This window comes from Pinus tabuliformis, chromosome J, assembly GCF_031772625.1.
Source record: "Pinus tabuliformis cultivar Carrire ecotype Pingquan chromosome J, CPIR1, whole genome shotgun sequence".
Classification (NCBI taxonomy): Eukaryota; Viridiplantae; Streptophyta; class Pinopsida; order Pinales; family Pinaceae; genus Pinus; species Pinus tabuliformis.
This window is the reverse complement of record NC_142295.1, coordinates 1192793098-1192815477: the sequence shown is the minus strand read 5'-3', so window position 1 is coordinate 1192815477 and position 22380 is coordinate 1192793098. Positions and strand designations below refer to the sequence as shown.

Sequence of the window (22380 nt, the reverse complement as noted above, 5' to 3'; positions counted from 1 at the left end):
CAAACAAAGGTAAAATCAGTGCCCCCCTGTAAATATTCTTTCTAAAATAGACCCTAATCCGAATAACCCAATTGTTGAAGACATATAAGACAATCAGCGACCTAACAGACCACCTTCCACTGCAATTCCTTCTAAATAAAAAATATGAGAGCCTCTAGAACTTGATTTGGAAACAACTTCGGCCCGTAATCCCACTCCTGAAGAAGAGAAAAATGCAGAAAATCCAGTTGTCCGTAATACAAGAAATCAGACCAAAAAGCATTTTAATCTTGAGACAAAAGTAGGCAAACTAAAGATAGTTGTTCCATTATCAGAGTTAGCTAAACATGATGTCTACAGAAGTCAAATCAGTAGATCGCTCAAAATTTCTGTGAACGAAGATTCAGTAAACTATTTTGATGACCAGCTTGAATTGATATTTGGCCCTGGAGTAAATGGAAAAACAACAGAAGGAGAAGTTCCTCCTTTCTATGTAGGTTTAAACATTCATGATAAAATATTGCATAATGCCATGTTCGATTCTGGTGCTTCCCATAACCTAATGCCTAAATCTATAATGGAGAGACTTGAACTTCACATCACTAGGCCATATAAAGACCTTTTGTCTTTCGATTCAAGTCAGGTCAAATGTTTGGGTTTAATCAAAGACTTATGTGTGTCACTAGTCCAATATCCTGCCAAAACCATCTTAATGGACATAGTAGTAGCTGATATTCCACCAAAGTATGGTATGTTATTGTATAGATCTTGGGGTGTAAAGCTTCAAGGATCTCTACAGTTAGACATGTCTTATGCTACTATTTTAGTGTTTGGTCAACTCAAGAGACTATACAGAGAAACCTTAATGAAGTATGTAGTAAGTAGTTAAGAGAAACCTCAAAATTTCCCTATCTACTAAGTACATTCAGATATGGATTCTTTTATCCTTTACAATGTTGAAATTGATCCCCCACAAGAAATAAAAGTTCTAGCGGATGAAACGGAAAAAATTGCAAATAAAAGGTCTAGTGTCAGAATCTAAGAAATCTCTGAAAATCAGGAAACATCAGATAAATCAGCAGAAACTGAAAAACCAGATCTCTTTATTGAACAGATCCCTGAAACTCCAGATTCTAAATATAAACAGGAAATCCTTTGGTACTTAGAATTTGATGGTTTGGTGAACAAATTAGGAGCAAGAGCAGGAGTCTGGGTGCACAATCTTGAAAACAATCATGCTGAAGGCCATGCCTACATGTTAAACTTTAGATGCACAAATAATATGGCTGAATATGAAGCTCTATTGCTAGGTCTTAAACTGGTCAAGAAATTGGGAGCAACTAGAGTGTCAGTCCTAGGAGATTCTGATTTAATCATTCAAGAGATAAAAGGGAAGTTCTTGACAAATGATCCCAAATTGAGAGAGTATAGAAGAACAGTCATAGAGATCCTCAATACATTTCTAGAAACTGAGCTTGCCAAAATCCCAAGAAAACATAACTTGCAAGCCCATAGCCTAGCAATGTTTGCCAGCAGAAAATTTTAAATGTTCGCCCTGAGATTTTTCCAAAAAAAGATTCGCCAATTACCAATTTTTATAAAAGACGATTCGCCCAAATTTTAGAATATAAAATTAACATCGCCAACATTATTAGAGACTATATATAAAATCATTGTAGATTTGCACCATATTAGGGATTAGTGAGATTCGCCAATGTTTTTAAACTTCAAGAAAATTTTCCATCCTTAAAATGTTTGCCAGCCATTTGAACCAAATCATCAATTCACAGCAGAAATTAGACACAGGCCAGCCATACCTGATAATGTAAAGAACTGGCAAGTGTTTGACAATGATAACCAAATCAACAATTTTTTGACCCTAGAAGAGCTATTTTCCAGCATTAATGTAGATGAAGATACAGTTAGTGAGTTTGATCCAACAAAACAGATAGAAACCGACATTTCAGCAAAAAATGCAACTCAAATACTTCATCCGACAAAATTCACCAAAGAGAAAATACAGGATCTTAAAGAAACAGATGTTGATGAAAGTATTGAAAGAGAATCTGAAATTATCAATTTAAAAGACAATCATTTGCCCAAAGGATTAACTCCTTTGGAATATCTCTTTGATTTCAATGATATTCCAAAGAAACCCCAGATGGAACCTCCAAAAGCAGACATTGAAGACTACAACATAGGAACTAAAGAGAATCCAAAAATGGTAAAATTGTCCAAATCCTTGTCACCTGATCAAAAACTCAATTATGTTGAACTGATCAAAGAATTCCAGGATGTCTTTGCCTGGAGCTATGAAGACCTGAAGTCTTATGACAACTCTGTGATTCAACATACAATACCCCTCAAGGAAAATCAAAAACCATTAAAACAAAAGCTTAGAAGAATCAACCCTGTACTGCTTCCTTTAATTGAAAAAGAAATCAGACGAATGCATGATGCATAGATAATTGCTCCAATCAGATTTTCAGAGTGGGAGTCTAATTTAATGCCTACAAGGAAGAAAACGGGAGAAATCAGATTATGTGTTGACTTAAGAAATTTAAACAAGGTTTCTTTGAAAGACAATTACCCTTTACCTAAGATGGATCATATTTTACAAAGGGTAGTAGGTGCTTCTAGGATTTCACTTTTGGATGGGTTTTCAGGTTTTAATTAGATTCTGGTTCATCCTGATGACCAAGAAAAAACTGCATTTACAACACCATGGGGTACATTCAAATATGTTAAAATGCCATTCGGACTTAAGAATGCAGGAGAAACCTTTCAACGAGCATAGCTTTTGCAAAATAAATTCACGATTTTCTGGTTGTATATCTAGATGACCTCACTGTGTTTTCCAAATTAGATCAGCAACATCTAGATCATCTGAGACAACTGTTTTTTAAAATGTAGAAAATATGGTATTTCATTAAATCCTAAAAAATCTTTGTTTGGTCTAGAAGAAGGAAAACTATTAGGCCACATCATCTCCAAAGATGGCATCAGAATTGATCCTGCTAGAATAGAAGCTATTCTACAAATATCCCACCCCAGAAATGTCAAAGAACTTCAAGCTTTCTTAGGAAAGATTAACTTTTTGAGAAGATTCATATCTAATTTGGCTGAATTAATTAGACTGTTGAACAATATGTTAAAAAAAGATTCAAAGGTTAATTGGACAGTAGAAGCCAAACAAGCATTTGAAGAAATTAAAACGGCTTTGACCAGAACACCAATCCTTACCAGTCCAAAGTTCGATAGAGACTTCATAATTTCCTCATTTGCATCAGAACACACCATAGCAGTTGTTTTACTGCAAAAAGATGATCAAGGATGTGAAAAACCCATAGCCTTTTTTAGTAAAGCACTTAGAGATGGACCTCTAAATTACAAAATCATGGAAAAACAAGCTTTTGCACTTGTGAAAGCTATTCAAGACTTCAGAGTCTATATATTGTACTCCCATGTAGTAGCTTACGTACCAAATGCTATTGTCAAAGACATCCTGACTCAGGATGGAATTGAAGGCAAACAAGGTAAATGGATAGCTAAAATATTGGAGTGTGACGTTGAAATAAAACCCACAAAGCTTGTAAAAGAACAGGGGTTAGCTAAACTCATGACTGAAACAAACTTTCAAGCCCTGGACATTAATGAACTGGATAATGAACAGGAGATGGCGACCCCACAAATCAGCCAGGCCTTCTTAGAATCACCTTGGTATGCTGATATAATTCATGTATTATTAAACCTGTAGGCTCCTACAAGGTTATCCAGAATGAAGAAAAGTTTTTTAAAGATGAAAGCTTCAAAATTCTGCGTTTTAGATAATGCTCTCTTTTGGAAAAATCATGAAGGTATTCTATTGAATTGTTTAATAAAAGAAGAAGCTGACAAAGTTCCCAAAGAATTTCATGCAGGGGACTGTGGTGGACACCTTTACTGGAAATCAACTGCAGACAAAATCCTAAGGGCTGGATTTTTCTGGCCAACCTTGTTCCCTGATGTAAAGAAGTTTGTCACTGCTTGCCACAAATGCCAAATTTTTGAAGGCAAAAAGAAACTGTTACCCTTACCCTTGAGACCAATTTCCACTGAAAGACCCTTTCAACAATGGGTTTGGATTTCATTGGAGAAATACACCCTCCCTCTTCTGGCCAACATAAGTGGATTCTTACTGCCACAGACTATTTCACCAAATGGATAGAAGCCATTCCTTCTAGACAAGCCATTGAGACAGTGATTATAGGATTCCTAGAGACCAACATACTGTCTAGATTTGGTTGTCCTTAAAAGATCATAACCGATAATTATGCTACCTTCAGGTCCAAGAAACTGATAAATTTCTGCAGCAAATACCATATCACTTTAGACCATTCCACAACCTATTACCCTCAAGGTAATGGTCTAGCTGAGTCTTCCAATAAAAGCTTGATTAATATTATTAAGAAACTGTTGGAAGAGAAGAAGAAAAATTGGTAGAAGAAACTCACAAATGCACTATGGGCAGACAAACTTACTACTAAGAGATCTATTAGAACTAGCCCTTATGAGTTAGTCTATGGCATGGAGGTTGTGTTTCCTTCATCTTTAGGAGTTCCTGTAATGAAATCACTGCAAGAATATCAGGTGGAACCAAATGAAATTCAAAGGAGAATAAATCAAACCATCCATTTGTAGTAGACCAGAGAAGAAGTGCACCAAGATCCCAAGTGCTACAAGAAAAACGCAAGAAAATATTTGATAAAAGACCAAAGCAGAAGATTTCTACATTGGAAACAAAGTTCTGAAGTGGGATTCTAGGAGAGAAGACAAAGGAAAACATGGGAAGTTTGACTTCCTGTGGAAAGAGCCATTTATCATCCAGGCATTGCAAGGGAACAATACTTACTTTCAAAAGAGCCTGGATGGTACAGAAACAGAAGAAGAACCAGTAAATGGTCGAATGCTGAAACATTACATTGATCCAATTTTTTGATGTATTCTGACTCTAACATGTACATACTATATCTTTAATAATGCCACAGTTTGGATTGGATATAAACTTGCTGCAGTTGAAGCCAGAAAAGAAGCCTTTTCAAAAAGTGGCAGCCTTGCTTGATTTATCTTCCCCTCTGAAAGAAAAAGATGATGTATGTTGTCCAGAAAACCATGAAGTTTCCCCACAGAACAAATTCTTGCAGCACTACAAACTGAACAGAATAAAGAAAAAATGCAATTCCCTGAAATTGCTCAAATAGAAGATAGAAATGAAAAGTAACAACAATCCAAAGATCTGGAGGTTGTTATATTTGATGAAGATGAAAAATATTCAGAGCACTTGGATAGAGTGGAGAATAAAGAGGAGAAACGATTGGCCAAGCACTTAAATCAAGCAACAGTGTGGAATCAGAGCAATCAGAAGCTAATTTGGGGAATAAGAAAGTCTAGTTTCAACAGCTTGAAAATAGTCATCAACTTGTTCATTTCAGCTATAAGGATAAGAAGGAAAGTGCAGACAAATTTGAAATCAGTGAAGGAACTTTACCATTTTGTTTTGCTTCAGTTCAGGATAATTGTCATACAATTAGAAAACAAATGTCAACAAGTCTTGGAATCAACTGTCTAGAGGACAATCAAATCTTTGTTCAAGACTTATCATATCTAGAATTGCAGCCCCAAAGATGCCATTCAATGACAGGTTACAGAAGAAGATTTGGAAGCGGGAAACCTATGATCAAATAATCCAAACTATGAGAGTCAGAATCAATATGATAATGGTTTCACAAGACAGACATTACAGTCATCAGAAATATCATCACAAAGAACAGTTGAAAACATGCACGGTGATAAAGGTAAAAATGACAATTCAGTTTCATGGCAAGTAGACTATCCAAAACAGATGTACAGTGCTTTGAAATCAGCTCAAGAATAGTGTATATATTTTACATGATCCTTTTGTACAGTTTCCAAGTCCAGCAAAGGGAGTTTCCATAGCAAAGTCTAAAGTTACTCATAAGGCTCTCTGACCTCTTGTTCTTGACTTTCCACCAGGGAAAGCCATCCCCAAGTGGAGCCACTATTATAGTTCTATAGCAATAGGTGTCATATTTCATGATTGACTTGATGAGCTTTGTAATATGTTCATCCCTTTTGCAAAGGTTTTCTATATTATCAAAAAATCATAAAATATATAAAAAAAAAATGTAAAGAGGGTATACCCTAAAAGAAAAATCAAAGGGTAAAAATAATAAAATGGTCAAAAAGTTGAGAAGAAACGAACCCCAAACAAAAAGACCAGGAAAGTGTGCAAGTCCAAAATGCCACTACTTTTTCATTTTCTGTAAAAAAAGCATTGTGTGTAGCTTGTTAACTTTTACCACAATTGACGAATAGCCAAACATCTTAATCTTGGCTAGTTCATGTTTGAATTTCATGTTTTAGAGATAGAGAATAAAAATCTGACCAAACTGTTTAATCTTGGCAGATAAGTAGATAGGTAGAGAAGCAAAGGAGCTCAACAGTTAAATCTGAGCCCTTGGATGTTATAAGTGCAGACTTAGGTAGGCTTACCATGGAAAGAAAAGAAGATTGATAAGGGTTTGCTAGTCTAAGTGCACCCGAAAAAGGAAGAAAAAATGTTAGGCCAAGTAGGTTGGGTAGGTAGATTGGAGTTGCAGAATGATGCCATTGATAGACTATGTCTCCAAAAAGGTGTTGATCTTTCACTTCTATCACTGGTGCAATGGCAAATGTTATACCTGAGCAGCTCAAGCGAGGCAAGGTTTTATAACTAACTCCAATCATTTTTTTCCCTGATCATTCACTAACTCCCCTAAAGGTATTAAGATCTGCTTAATATCACTAAAATCACTCATTTTGTTTCATAAATAGTGCCTAAGTAAAACCCTTTTTACTTAGGAAATTGTCAAATATCCCTCAAAACCCCTTTGTTCCCCTTTAGCCTAAGTTTTTTAACATTATGACTTACCGCTTTTAATTTTCAAAATTCATATTAACTTTTGACATTTATTATATAAATCCCGAATAAATGTTACCCTATCCCGTATTATGTGTATATAACAAAAACCCCAATATTTTAATATTCCTGCCCCGGTTAAACTATAACTGTATCACTGCTTAACGTGGATTAACGAGTTTATCTGAAACTTGTTAAAACCTTACCCGCGCGCTAAGGGGATTAATCACCATCAGGGTCGATTAATAACCAAGCCCTAGCAATGAAAATAACCCAGAAAACCATTAAAAACACAGTTTATTTGTTTCGAGCCCACACATTAAACCTCCGCCTTGTTCGTGAGCACCTACCGTCCGATCTGCACTCCACCATCTGATGGTCCAAAATCGTATTGCGACCCCCTCCATCACTGATGGTTAACTCACGGGGAACTGGTGGTTTTGGCGCCCGTACCATGCCACGCGTCGCGCCCTCGAGGTGATCACTTGCCCTCCGCCCGAAACCGCCCAGCCCCAAAAGCGGTGCGGGCAAAACCGCTTACCATCATCCATCTACTGACGTCATCCTTTCACGTCACCCTTTACTGATGTCATCCATCCTGTGCTGACATCACCTGCCACGTCATCTGTCCCATACCCCCGCTGATGTCATTCGTCCTTTAAATCAAAATTTCCCACCAAGCTTCATTGTGTTAATTAAAAGGGTAAAAAGGGTTATTTTTGTTGTATTTCTCTACGTATTGCGCTCCAAGCATAAAATCAACTAAGGTTGCATTTCGGCTTCCAACCAGAAAGGCTCCATCGATGAGCTCATCTGCCTGTCAACCGACCCTCTAGTACATGGTTTTCCTCCTTGATCACAGAAGGCAAAGGATATTTCTCCTTCGAATTAAAGCAAACTTCGCAAGAGGACTACCGACAGAGGAAATGGTTTGTTTTACCCTAACTAGTGGGCCTTCAGAAGACATAAATTTCCAAAGAATAGTGTTGAGAAGACACATTAACTAGTTTTGTTGCCAGAACGCGAGGAACAGTGATGAACAGAGGAAAACAAGTCAAAGTTTATCAGTGCAGCATTAAAAGAATGTTAGAACAGAATAAAAAGCAACAGAGAAGAATTAAAGAGAAGAAGATCAGAGTTAAAGTGTATCACATCAGAATTAATGCATCAGTTAAGACAGGCAGCGCAGAGCTACTACAAAAGACAGTTGCAAGCTGAACCTTAGAGGCCTGCCTCCAGCACAACATCAGTTAGTTGTACCTATTTTGCTTGTAAATTCTTATCAAACCTAGATATTATCTCACAGATGTTATGAGATATAGGTTTTACATATTTTGTGTATAAATACCCCCTCCATTGGAGTATTGGGGTGGTCTGTGGTGTGTAGATTTCCTTAGAGCTTGTTGTAATACTGAAACTTTGGAATAAAAAGCTGTTGGGATCAAATTGTTGTTTGGCCTACTGGATGAAGAATTGAAGCAGAGGACTTCTCACCAAATTCTCGAATCAACCACTGAACCAATAAGTCCCCTATATCTTGTGTTTTACAGTTTTCTGGTTTATTATATCACCTGTGTTTCATAATCTGAATGGTAAAGAAAAAGGTTAATTTCAGAATTTTCTTAACTGCACTCTTTTTTCAGTCTTTATTGTTCTCTGTGTTTTCTTCAGAATTAGAATAAGAAATGAAATCTTAATTGCTCATGTTTCCTGATTCTTTCATGTTGTTTATTTTCTAAGGAATTCTTAACTGCTCCTTATCAGTAATTATCCATTTTCCCTCTTTCAAAATGTTGAAGGATTCTTCACTGCCCTTCACCCATTTGAGCCCATTCCATCTAAATCAATACTTCATTTGTTCCCTGTTTGACTACCTTGCTTTGGGAAGCCATCCTCTGTTAAGAAACCAAATCCAAAAAGCTATCTTCTTTGACTCCATCATGCCCAATGGACTGAACTTTTCTATTTTACCTCTCTGTTCCTTCGAATCTCACCACCCAAACCTAAAACAAAACCCTTGAACTTCATAACTAGCCTAATACCTTTAAAAATAAAGCTAAATCATAAAGAGAGAGCCCTCTCTGGATACAGATTGGCTAGATTCTATATCTACAAGATTGGTCTGTGGTTACCTCGGCATTATTCCCTTTCCTACAACTTTGGGGAAGAACCTGAGTGATAACATAGGGTATGTGTATAATGTAAATAATAAATTTAAAGTAAGTTTGTTAATCTCCATTAAATGTCAAGAAAAATATATATAAAAATGAAAATTGTAATTGATAATAGAGCAAAAGTTTTAATCTTGCATATTCACCTTATTTTGTTATGGATATTATTAACTTGTAGATATTGTTATTTTTGAGATATATTTAAATACTCTACCTTCACCACTACTAAAAGTAATTGTAGATATTAGGGAGGGAGAGAGGAACGAAAGAACAAAGACATAAATAGATATACGTGGAGAGAGAGGAAGTGACAAGGGAGAGATGGGGAGAGAGTGAGGGAAGACAGAGGGAGAGAGATTAGGGGGGAGACTGAGGGAGGTGGCATCGAAAGGGGGAGAGTGGAAGGAAGAGGGAGAAGGAGAGAGAGTGAGGAAGAGCGAAGAGCCAAAGGGAAGATAGGGATGTTACTTTCAGATGTAAAGTATATAATTTATTTGAGCCTTAATCAATCCAAGCCTCAAGTGCAGTGACATGATTACCACTAACAAGAGTTGTACCGAGACTACATGGGCACATCGAAATGTTCATACACATGTATAAATAATATACATGTGGAAAATTAGGTTTATGATGCTAGGTAATCACGCAACCAGTGGACACAATACTGTATATGATGAATGGTTTAGTGTTAAATTATAAGCAACTTCAAACTTAGAATAAACAACATTTAACATTGTTATCTTTTTTTAATGTGTTTATTTATTTATGGTCAAGTTAAAAATTAACAATCTTATTTGTTTATATAAACCAACCTAAATCCATCTTAACACTAGATCTACCAAGCCCCCAAAGAGATTACATCTCATGAGGTGCAAACCTCTTTTAGAGTGCAAAAATATTTGATCCCTCTAGACTTTTAATAGATCCAGAATTAAGATAAATGTACAGTGAATGTTTATCACAATTATATATAGGTTTTATTTAATAAAATTACAATGAAAAGAAATAAACACACTTTCTAATAACATTAGAAAATCTTTCTAATAACATTTTCATTATGAGGTCAAAAATATTTCAATGGCAAACTGACAGTGACAATGACCGGTTCGTTCTCACTCCATAGGAACTTACATGCCATAGAAGAAATAATTTTATTGAACAAAAATATGATAGTACAATGCATTGTATAAAATATATTTTTGAATATATAAATAGTTTCAACACCCTCATTCAAATTTCACCCATCAAATAAATTAAATTTATAATTTTTTAAAAACCCTACCAAATTTTAAATAATTAATAAAAAATAAATATTTTCGTATATTATACAAATTTTTAATATAAAGACATTGTTTGAATGGAGACTTTCAGCTTCTCCTTTATAATATATGAATGCTAAAATTTGACTTTCCATCCCAGGACAGATTAGTATAAAAATTTAGTGAAAACATTCGTTCAATACAGACTTTGAAGTTCTCTTTTATAATATATCAATGCTAAAATTTGACTTTCCATCGTCTGAGTTATTAGTATTGAAAACATTCAGTGAGAACATTCGAGAAATTCAACTGGAGCAGATTTCCATTAATACGATTCAGTCCGGACATAGGTTGTTCGGTTGTTCGAAGTATGAATCCATTTAATTCCATGTGATGTGTACATTGATCCTTTCCTACTACGATGTTGGACTAACGGCCGCATCTTTGAAATAAATTTCGTGGGTTAACTGCCATTGAATAGGGATACCGTCCATTCAAAATGATTGTTTTTGGCCTTTTTTATGCCCATTAATACTTACCATCAATACCTCAACCTGGTTCGGTTTCTTAAAAATTTAAAAATCTAAATCGGTTGTGAATTAAATATTTATTTTTTAAGAATTTAACAGTGAGTGAGTATAATAGTTAAGAGTATGTATTTTTTTTTTAAATAATAAGTTCAAAGCTAGATGGGTCTAATATGTTTCTAATAAAATTTGTTTAAAATTTAACAGAAATTTATTTTAACCATATATTTAAGTTGTAAATTTATAATATTAAAATATATAATTAAAAATACTAAAATACAATTTCACTCTAAATCAAATTCTAATCAAAAACTCCAAAATTAAACCACACCAATCCATTTAAGAACTATATATTATAGGAAGTAAATACATCGTAACGCATCAACAAAAAATGAAAATTCAAAGACAACTATTCCAATTAAAACGTAAAAGGCATTAACATAAGTTGTCAAGTAAATTCAGAACTTTGAAGCAAAAACACAATAGCTGAAAATGATGACAGAAATTGCCACTTTTTATTATTTCAATAATTTCACCTTACATAAATTAGATTGGGAGTATGTGAACGTTATCCCGGATGGTTAGGAGAGTTCATTAATGACCTCCCACTTAAGTTGAATTGCTATCGATATACTATATGTTGCGTCTGCTGATGCAATCATGATGTAATGATGATGTTACCATGAAATATTGATAATGAAATATATATGCATTATATGTTGTTATCTCTTGACGCAATCATGATGTAATGATGATATAATCATAAAGTATTGATAATGAAATATATATTTTTTTTTTACAATTTTTTTAAAAAATAAATCAGATTTAAAAAACAAGACAAAAATGGCCACTTTTTATTATTTCAATTTTACCTTACATAAAATTTGTAACAGTGAACCTCAATGAACTGTAATTCAAAACTTGAGTTCTAAAACCGAGATGAAACTGAGAGCTGTGACCTAGAGAATGATAGAATTGAGTAACACAACATCATATGTACTCTGTCCTCTATATATAATCCCTCTTTCTTCTTGGCCAGATACTGGCCCTAACGGTAAGGAGAGGCAACAGGGATCATAAATTCCTGCACTCATAGAAAGTGGCATGGGCAGGGCTGACTCCACCGACCTGATTGGAGTTACTATACTTGAGAACAAATTTGTCGCCCCCCGGCGCAAAGGGCCGTGTCAAATTAACAATCTCATTTCCGAGGAAGTAGCCTTCTACCTCAATGCCTACGCCGTTAGCACTGCAATATTGACATCGGTTTTCCACAATAATTAGATAGTAATATAAATTCTCAGAGCTGATGCTGCTACTGAGGCAGCCGTTGCCATCAATCTGCGTGAAAACTGTTACAAAGTCTTTCAGTTCGCATTGTCCATTAACAGCAACAGCAGTTTCAGTATTGGACGATGTCACACCTGAGAAACATAATTACCAATCCAAAGAATCAGTATGATTTCATTAATAGTATTTATAAACTAATAAATTTAATTTAACATAGAAATCACGCTTGAGCAGTTTTCAAGTATTGGATCACATAATTTGTGGGACTAATTCTCTCCATAAACTATTAGACCACATCCACTAAATTAAACATTAAAAATTTATATTACATAATCTGTAAGACTAAATCTTTCCGCTTAACCATTAAACAACATTCGCCCAACTAAATATCAAAGATTTATAACGTTTTAATGCCTCTTTGAATAATCTAAATTAATTTTGTTTATAGATCTCTGTAGTTATTTCTCTTTAATTGCAGAATCAAAAAATAATTGTTGGTTTTTTCCAGAACAATATTCATCTCAGATTTATCCATTGTACATTCTAAACATAGATGAACAAAAATAAACACTAGGAACTATTCTACAATTCTTCAATCAAACAGGAACAACTAATTCTGTTTAGCTCCCTAACGGTTTCCCAAATCGCACCCACGCATACATATCTGTCTGAATTTTTCACCTGATGGATGAAGTGCGTGCACCATTGAAGTTCCAGTAATAAGAAGAAACAGAATTGCAAGTGGGGATTTCATATCATTACTTACAAATTCCATGTTTGCAGGTTGTGCAGGGCATAGAAACCTTGTGTCCGACGCTTATTAAATAGTGGGAGGGATAAAACCAAAGCAGGCTTAAACTTTATGCCCCCTTGACTTACAACCCAATCCACGTCGTCGCTGGCCGAGCTTTTCCACAACGCGCACGCCATTGTTACTATCATTGGAAAGGTTTTCCGTATGTAACCCGGAAGCAAAGGGATAAATATTCATCAAACTATATACTGTCGATTTCTCTGTAAAATTTAGTGTTACCAATGGTGCGGTCGTCAAATCGATCTTTCTGTTGAGGTAGTGGTAGAAATCAATCACGAAGAAGTGGTTACGTTTCATTGTAATAATCTTAGGAGTTGAGACCTAACAAACACGTTTAACATGCATGTCGGCTAACGCCCTGCTGAGTAAAGCGTGACCTTTGGATCGACTTTCTTGCCTAAATGAACTAAATTCAGCAGGAAATTCCCTAGTCCGTATAGGACAATACTGCACGCTGTGATGAAAAATAGACTTTCTTATTTTGTACATACGGTTGTGTAATTCTATTGCTATCATTTTTGTGTAATTTTATTTGGTCCAGTAATGGTCTCCAGAGAAATTCTCAACATCATTAGGAATTTAAAGTTAATCAGGAAGGTTTGGAAGTTTCTTACTGCTTATGGATTTTACTATAAAGGGAGATTTCAACATTGATTTGAGTTTTGGGAGATCTCAACATTGCAAATTTAAAAATATATTGGAATAATTGATAGGCTCACCTCATTGGGAATGAATTAAATGGATAAATGGATAAAAACCCCTTCATATCATAAAACTAATCACCCACTCCAGATTAATAGTGATAATAATTTGGAATTTTACTACTACATACCCATTACCTTTTTTTGCTATTTGTATTTGTATCATATATTTATTTTCTAGGTTACATCATGACTGAACCAAAACCCATCCCCACGACCGAAAATGTGACATTCCGAGTTTAAAATTGCAAAAAAAAAAAAAAAAAGGGTTTGGAAGTTTAGTAACCATTTTGGCATAACACAAATGTTGAATAATTTTGTACAATTATTGATCTCTGTATATACTTATTTTCTGGTTACATCATGATTGAACCAAAATCCATCTCCACCGAAGAAAATGTGACGTGCCAAGTTGAAAATCGCGAAGAAATAGTGTGAACACAGTTACCAAATCACCCTCGCAAAAATGTAACGTTCCAAGTTGAAAATGGTGGGAACACAGTTATTAAATCACCATTTCACGCCCAGATATTATCATCGAGATACAATTGGCACTGACTAACCAATATAATATGATTGGAATATTTTAGTTGTATCAACTCAACGTTTGGAATATGATTACAATTCGTCATAAATACAAGTCGCATAAGTTGTAAGATTTTAGCTTATATCAAGATGAAATCAAATATAATCATTCTTAATTTAATTTTTGGAATATGAAATCAAATATAATCCTTCTTAATTTAATTTTTGGAATATGATTAGAATTTTTCATAAATACACGTAGTATAAGTTGTAAGGTATTGTTAAAAATTGTAATTACTTCCACATGAGGAGTTCTCTAAAATTAGAGAGTCACTTAACAAAGCGTTGAGTTAAGTCGAGTGATGGATGAAGAGTTAAGTGTAGTCCATATTTAGAGTGTGAGTTAACTGAGTTAACTATGTGTGCATGTCAAGAAATTTTAGGCAAGTCCCTAGTTGCAAAAGGTTAAATATCCTTCATTCCGTTTATTGTAAGAATAATGTTTTGTGTGAGCCCTGCATTTTGTGTGAATTTATGTTTTTGTCTCCTCTACCTTTCCAACAAATTGGTATCAAAGTGAGGTTACAAAGAACTAGGGAGAATGTTGGGTTTTGTGTAAATTTATGTTTTTGTCTCGTTTACCTTTCCAACAAATTCGTATCAAAGTGAGGTTACAAAGAACCAGGGAGAACGTTGCATTTTGTGTGAATTTATGTTTTTGTCTCCTCTACCTTTCCAACAAATTGGTATCAAAGCAAGGTTACAAAGAACCAGCGAGAACGGATTAGCACCAGTCTGTGTGAAAAGGGAGAAATATAATTTTTCTCTTGTTTGAGCTATAACGCACATTATTATGGTATACATGGCATTATCACGCTGATAAGCATAACAGAGGGTAACATTACAATTCTTGGACTTACCGTGCTTTGCATCCACGCGGGTCAAGCTTATGTTGGTAGCATTAGAGGATTAACACAAGTTATCATTGTCGGGAAGAGAGTTAGCATGCAAGCCTCAATCAGTCTAGACCACGTTAACCAAGTCAGGAACAATTTTTCAGAAAAGGGCACAATTTTTTTTTAAAAGAAGCCACATGCATGACAACATTTTGGGTGAAGATTGTGCCTTACGGGGGCGCATGTTGAAAGTCATATTTTTTCGGGGGGCGATATCGAAGATAGCCTCATGAAATCACGAAAGAATCTATAAAACAGAGGAAAGACCACAGTCATGGGTTGCAAAGTGCAACTGAAGCATATTAAGAAAAGAAATAAAAAAGAAGAGGCAAATATCATTGCCATGTTTAGAAAGGTTCAGGCCGCAACCGAGGAACTAAGAAGTCTAGCAAAAGATGAAGAATAATTTGGTGCAAATGAGAATGACATGCAACAGCAGGTTATGTCACAAGGAAAGAAGTCATTCACAGATCTAAGAGTATATGTGCAAGAATCTAAGATGAAAGTAGAGCTTGGAGAATCCCACTCAAAAGTGGATGATGGTTGTCAAGACCATAAAATTGAAACTCATTATGCAAGCATGCATATGGATGAAGAAGATGCAACAAAGATTGCAGAGAGAGAAGTTAAAGCCTCTGTGTGTGAAACAGAGCAAAAGCATATTAATGCTCAAGGAATCCATTGTAATGTGGATGATACAGAGGATGGTGAATCCCACTATGATGAGACACATGTGGATGATGACTGCAAAGTGATATGTGAATTGGTGAATCTAGCCGCAACCAATGGATTTGGTGAAGTTGAAATTGTCAATGAAATTGACAATGAGCACATGCATGCTCGGATATCCCACCATAGTATGGATGAACATTATGTTGATGAGATGTGTGGTTTCTTTTTTGAAACAGGGATTAATTGTGGCAATATGGTAAGCACAACGTTTGATTAAACATTGAAGGTTGAATCTACCACTGTAGCAGTAAGATATGAAGCAGTTAGGACTGCCTATGAAACAGTATATCATATGGCAACAACTGATGATCAAGAACAGGATAAAGTGATTGAAGAGTTTTTTATGAGAATATCCATTAACAGCATAACAATGGAAGACAACCTCCATGCAATTGAAAAGAAGGCAAAGGTAAAGCAGGGAGATCTCACTGAAGAGCATATTAAAGATGTTTTTAACATTTTTTTTGAATATGAAGGTGTACAAAATAGCATGTGTGCAGAAGTTAAAAACAAGGTTGTTAATAAATTTGATTCATATTTGAAGCTCATTGAAGAATTGTCAGAAAGCAATAGAACAAATTGATGCGAGTCTTAAAGCAACAACTAAAATAAAGGAATTGAATGAAATGGTGAATATTGATCTTCAGTGTACAAATTATAGGAAAAATGCAACAATTCCCGATGAAAGTGAAAAGAATGATATGAAAGACAAATATGAATGCATTGAAACCATTTTTCAACAATTGAGTCAAGAAGAGATAATATTTTTCTATTAAGAAATATGGCAAAAAGAAAGTCAGGAATATGAAGTGCAAGAACCAAAGAAAATAAGACAGTTTGAAGATACAATGTTGTGGCAGCAGTCCATGGTTGAACGAATATTTGAAGAGGAAGATGTAGTAGACAAGATCAAATTGTGTTTCAACACAAATTCAAGAAAAGTCAAAGAAAAATTGCAGCAATGACAAGTAGAGGAATATGGAACTTACAATAAGAAAGTGCAACAAAGAATGAAGGAATTTTGAGGATATAAAATTTTAAGAGAAAAATAAAATGCAAAATTATGAAAGTCTAGAGTCGTTGTAACCCTAGCTAAGACATAGACCAAGAGGCATGTTTGAGTAATTATTGAGCCAATTTCCATTATAACCCAAGCAGACGTAGTTGATTCATGTTGAGCCATGTTTGAGTTATGTTGAGTGATACGTTCGTAATTAAGGGGGAGTGTCAGAAATTGTAATTACTCCCACATGAGGAGTCGACTAAAATTAGAGAGTCAGTTAACTAAGCGTTGAGTCAAGTCGAGTGATGGATAAAGAGTTAAGTGCAGTCCATATTTAGAGTGTGAGTTAACTGAGTTAAGTGTGTGTGCATGTCAATATATTTTAGGCAAGTCTCTAGTTGGAAAAGGTTAAATACCCTTCACCGGATTCATTGTTTTGTGTGATCAATGGAAGAGTCACAACTAGTGTGTTTTGGATGATCAATAGAAGAGTCTCAACTAGTGTGTTTTGTGTGAAATTATGTTTTTGTCTCCTCTACCTTTCCAACAGGTATAAGTTGTAAGGTTTTCGCCTAGATCAAGATGAAATAAAATATAATCATTCCTAGCTTAGTGTAGTGGGTGGGATATGGGGTTTGACTTAAATTGAAATAAATGTAAATATAACTAATTTTGTGGAGTGTCCTCGTTTAACCGAGTCTAGCATAATTATGCTGATAATATGTTATAGTTGGGCATATTAATCTTCCATCCCAATATTGGGGTTGACCCCAAACTAAGCACAATTTTACTAGAAAAAGAAGAAGATAACATATAATAGATAATTCATCAAGTAAGATAATGTTCTAAGCCAAGCCAAGAAATCAGATAAAATAATGTTCTGAGAGAAAAATACAGACCATGTCTTTCTAGACATTATTGTGCATTCAAATAGCTTCATTAATAACACATACCTCATTCACATGGGATTTGGTATTGCTTAATGCATACTCACTCTACATAAAGATCAAATAAAATTCAATGTATGGTAAAAGAATAAAATTGAACAAATAAATTTAGAAATTTACAATTATCAATAAATACATCATAGAAAAATATTTAATATTTTATATATTAAGGTATATAATAAATAGAAATAAAATACTAAAAATAATTAGTATTTATGAAATAAAATAGAATTCTTTATACTATATATAAATTTATTAGAAAAAGAATTGTAATTATCTCCTAGACTAAATTGTTTTTGATTTTTTATTAAATAAATTTTAAAGGGAAATAAATTGTATGTGATTATTTCATTTCTTAAATAAAATAAATCTGTAAATTCATTATATAGAAAAATGTCCAATTGAAATTATATGTATTTTGTTTTTAAAATGGTAATTGATATAATTATTTTTAAAATAATGAAAACTATAATTTTGTATTATGTTAAATAAATAAATAGAATCTTAATATTTTATTTTTATATTATTTTTATTTTATTTTTTAAAATTTAATAATATATATTTTCAAAATTAATCAAAAATATTATTAAAACAATAAGAAGTTACTTTTCCATATCAAATAAAAAATATTTTGTTTCCATATCAAATAAAAAATATTATGAAAAGAGTAAGAGTTACTTTTTCTATATAAATATTGATTAATTAACACAATATCACCAATTAAATGTCCAAACTTCATATACCATACCATTATATATATTCTATATATCAATTATATTAAAAATTTTAAAACTTCATATACCATACCATTAATTAAAAAGGCAGGTCTCGCATATATCCTCGGTGATTTTTAAGCGCAGGTCTCGCATATATAAATCGGTTTGTACAGGGTTGATCATATATAAACCGGTTTGTACAGGGTTGATCATCCCGAAAGTGCAGCGAGACTATCCATTTCTGAGGCGCGCATATATAAACCGGTTTGTACAGGGTTGATCATCCCGAAAGTGCAGCGAGACTGTCCATTTCTGAGGGTTTCTGAGGCGCGCATATATAAACTCTCGCGTGATATATAAAATTTTTTGGAGAACTCGGTTTCGCTTAGAGTGCTCGCATATAAATAAGACATTGACTTAATTGTTTCTGAGGCGCGCATATATAAACCGGTTTGTACAGGGTTGATCATCCCGAAAGTGCAGCGAGACTGTCCATTTCTGAGGGTTTCTGAGGCGCGCATATATAAACTCTCGCGTGATATATAAATTTTTTGGTGAACTCGGTTCCGCTTAGAGTGCTCGCATATAGATAAGACATTGACTTAATTGTTTCTGAGGCGCGCATATATAAACCGGTTTGTACAGGGTTGATCATCCCGAAAGTGCAGCGAGACTGTCCATTTCTGAGGCGCGCATATATAAATTTTTTGGTGAACTCGGTTCCGCTTAGAGTGCTCGCATATAAATTCTCTTCACACGAGTTTCTGAGACGGGCATATATAAACTCTCGCGTGATATATAAAATACAGTCTCGCTCTCCGGATTTTAAAGTTGGCTGCTTCGGTGATATATGAACAATCATATATATAAACAGTTTCGGTGATATATGAACAGTCTCGGCTCGGAAGATATATAATCATCTCGTCTCCGGATATATAAAGCAGTCTCTTGGTTTTTAAAGCTCGCAATCCAAAGCTTGGAGATCTTGGCTCTTACATCAGGTTCGGATATCAGGTGCACACATTCCTTATCTTTTTCTTTTTAATACATATTTGCTCATATAATGTCAAGTATGAATACTTCACCACAGTTACCAAAGATTACCAAGGGCAGACCTAGCACAGTTACTCTACAAGGCCTCTATGAGTATATAGAGTCTTTAGAGAAACGCAGAGAAGAAAGAGAAGCCAAGTTACAAAAAGAGTTGGAAACCGTGCTGGAAAACAAATTTGCATCTCTTGAAAACACTATCCAGAAACAAATAGAAAATAAAATAGAACTACTGGAGAATAAAATGGAGGCAATAGAGACTAGATTGCAGGTTATAGAAAACCAAAACCAAGATACTAACCAACCATCCCAGCAAGGAGACGCTGATACCTTAGAGGGTCTTAAAATGAAAGACATGATTAAAGAATTACAAGAAAAAGTTAATAGCCGCCTCACCGTAAATAGTATAGTAGATAAGTTAGATATTAAACCAATTAAAGACGAAATGAAAAAATTAATAGAATTAGACCACGAACGGAACAAAAGGACCTTAAACCTTATAATCTTCGGTTTAAAAGAGGAAGAAGATGAGGATACTTTAGCCTTAGTCCAGACAGAATTACATAATAGATTACAAATTGAAACAACATGTCTCACAGAAGCAACAAGGTTGGGGAAATTAACCGAGAATAAAGGAAGATTAATCCGCGTAAGGGTGAGCTCTACTGATCATAAGCGCAACATACTTAGTAAAACCTCAAGTCTAAAAGGAACGGGAATATTCATAAATGAAGATCTCATTCCAGAAGATCAAGCAGAATTAAGAAAGGAGGTTCAAAAGGTAAAAGAAGCTAGAAAGGAAGGAAAATGGGCAATAATCAGAAATAGAAAAGCCTTTATTCGAGACAAAAACCAAAAAGATAGTAATCAATAGCAATTCAACATGCTCCGGATCCTTTCTTGGAACTGTCGGGGCTTCCCATGGAACAAAGGCCCCAAGCTAAGTTGGATCTCAAATGATGTTGATATTATTTTGCTTGTTGAAACTTGGGAGCACGAAGAATCTAAGGTCCCTAACATAGATGGCTTTACGCTATGGTCTACATGGAACAAGCGATCCTCCCGTAGAGGCATTGGGGAATAGCTTGCTACATTAAGAAGAACATCTCCCCTTATGTTAGGCTTTATAAAAACGACCCTTACAACCAATTTAGTTGGATAGAGATCAGAGACATTAATAATAAAAAGTCCTACATAGCAATATGTTATTTCCCCCCATTAATTCTAACTTCTATAAGAAGAAGAATCTAGATAAAACTAACCCTTACAATAGTTTAGAGAACGATATTTCTAGCCTAAGGAATGATGGTAATATCCTTTTAATAGGTGACTTCAATGCCCGAACTTCAAGTAACCAAGCTATTGTTTTAAGCAATCGTTCCAACCCTAATCCTCTTTGGTTAGACGAAGACCCTACCCTGGCTAGTAGGTACAAAAGGAGCTCTGAAGACCTCGGAGAAAATTTGTTTGGGTCAGAGCTCGTCAAGCTCTGTAGTGCTCAGGATCTCATAATTTGCAACGGTCTAAAAAAGTGGCCCAATTCCAGCAAGATGACCTGCATCCATGGACTTGGTAGCAGCGTAGTAGACTACGTTATTTCCGATCTCCCTTTATACAACGAAATGATAAACTTTGACATCTTAAAGGACCACGAGCCTGACTCCGATCATAGGCCTTTACTTATAACCCTCAATTTTGTCATGCATAGAGTTCCCATAGAAAATAATACTTACAACCCAAAGAACTTAATATTTGATAAAAATAAAAAGGACCTCTTTCTAAATGAATTAAAAACTAACTTGCCTCCTTTATCTAGTATAGATAACATAGAAGACCTATATCATAATTTTACTACAACCCTCTCATATTCTATTAAAAAGTTCTCAATTGAAGTCTCAAATAATAAAAGAAATAGCAAAACCAATCCTTGGTATGACAAAGATTGTAAGAATGCGAGGAGAGCAATCAAGGAAGCTGTTGATGATTCTCTTAAAATGGACAAGATAAGAATATACAAAGCCCTAATTAAAAGGAAAAAGAGACAGTACATTCGTCAAAGACAGGAGAATCTCTTACACCTCTCTAAGGTAGCTCCTAAAAAATTTTGGAGGCAGATTCTGACTAGGAAGACTAAGGATAATAATAAAATTGCTCTTCACGATTGGAATTCTTATCTTAAAAAGCTTTATGAATCTCCTAATGTCACGGATAATTTGGAAACCCTGCTCACAACAAAAGAAGTCTTCTCTTTAGAAGACATTAAGTTTGGGGTTAATCGCCTCGCGAATGGGAAAGCTAAGGACATTGAAGGTTACCAGGCAGAAATCTTAAAAATTGGAGGCCCTGTCCTCATCCCCCACATCCACAAGCTCTTCAATCAAGCTGTTAAGCAAGGGTTCCCTACACCTTGGACTGAGAGCCTCATTATCCCTATTTTTAAAAGTGGAGATACAAATAACCCCTCTAATTATCGAACAATTATGATCAGCCCTCTCTTAGCCAAATTATACGGTAGTATTCTGGAAAAAAAGTTAAGCATATGGCTTGAAAGTGAAGATAAGCGGGCTAAAGGCCAAGCAGGTTTCAGAAGGCTTCACTCAACGACAGACCACCTTGTTACGCTAAGGATCATTGCGGAGGAATGTCGTAATGATAAATCCAATTTATTCTGCTGCTTTGTAGACTTTAGAAAGGCTTTCGATACGGTTCCTAGACACAACCTTTGGAATAGGTTAGAAGAGCTAAAGGTTCC

At 34.8% G+C, this 22380-nt stretch overlaps 1 protein-coding gene across 2 annotated transcripts; it reads right to left on the bottom strand.

The window, feature by feature from the left end:
- Positions 1–11747: 11747 nt before the first annotated feature.
- Positions 11748–13022, bottom strand: LOC149231365 (uncharacterized). Of its 2 annotated transcripts, none has more exons than XM_089376283.1 (2): positions 12951–13022; positions 11748–12318 (listed from the first exon to the last, which is right to left on the bottom strand). In XM_089376283.1, the coding sequence occupies exons 1-2, from the start codon at positions 12979–12981 to the stop codon at positions 11969–11971; spliced, it is 381 nt and encodes a 126-aa protein (XP_089232409.1). In that variant the 5' UTR covers positions 12982–13022; the 3' UTR covers positions 11748–11968. The 2 variants fall into 2 exon arrangements, with proteins under 2 accessions (XP_089232409.1, XP_089232408.1); XM_089376282.1 differs by having other exon boundaries at positions 12866–12993.
- Between the last annotated feature and the right edge of the window lie 9358 nt (positions 13023–22380).

Coding starts and splice junctions, on each gene's coding strand:
- LOC149231365 (XM_089376282.1), bottom strand. CDS start 12,959: ATGGAATTTGTAAGTAATGATATGAAATCCCCACTTGCAATTCTGTTT. Junction 12,319..12,865: donor GCACGCACTTCATCCATCAG/GTGAAAAATTCA, acceptor TATGTTTCTCAG/GTGTGACATCGTCCAATACT.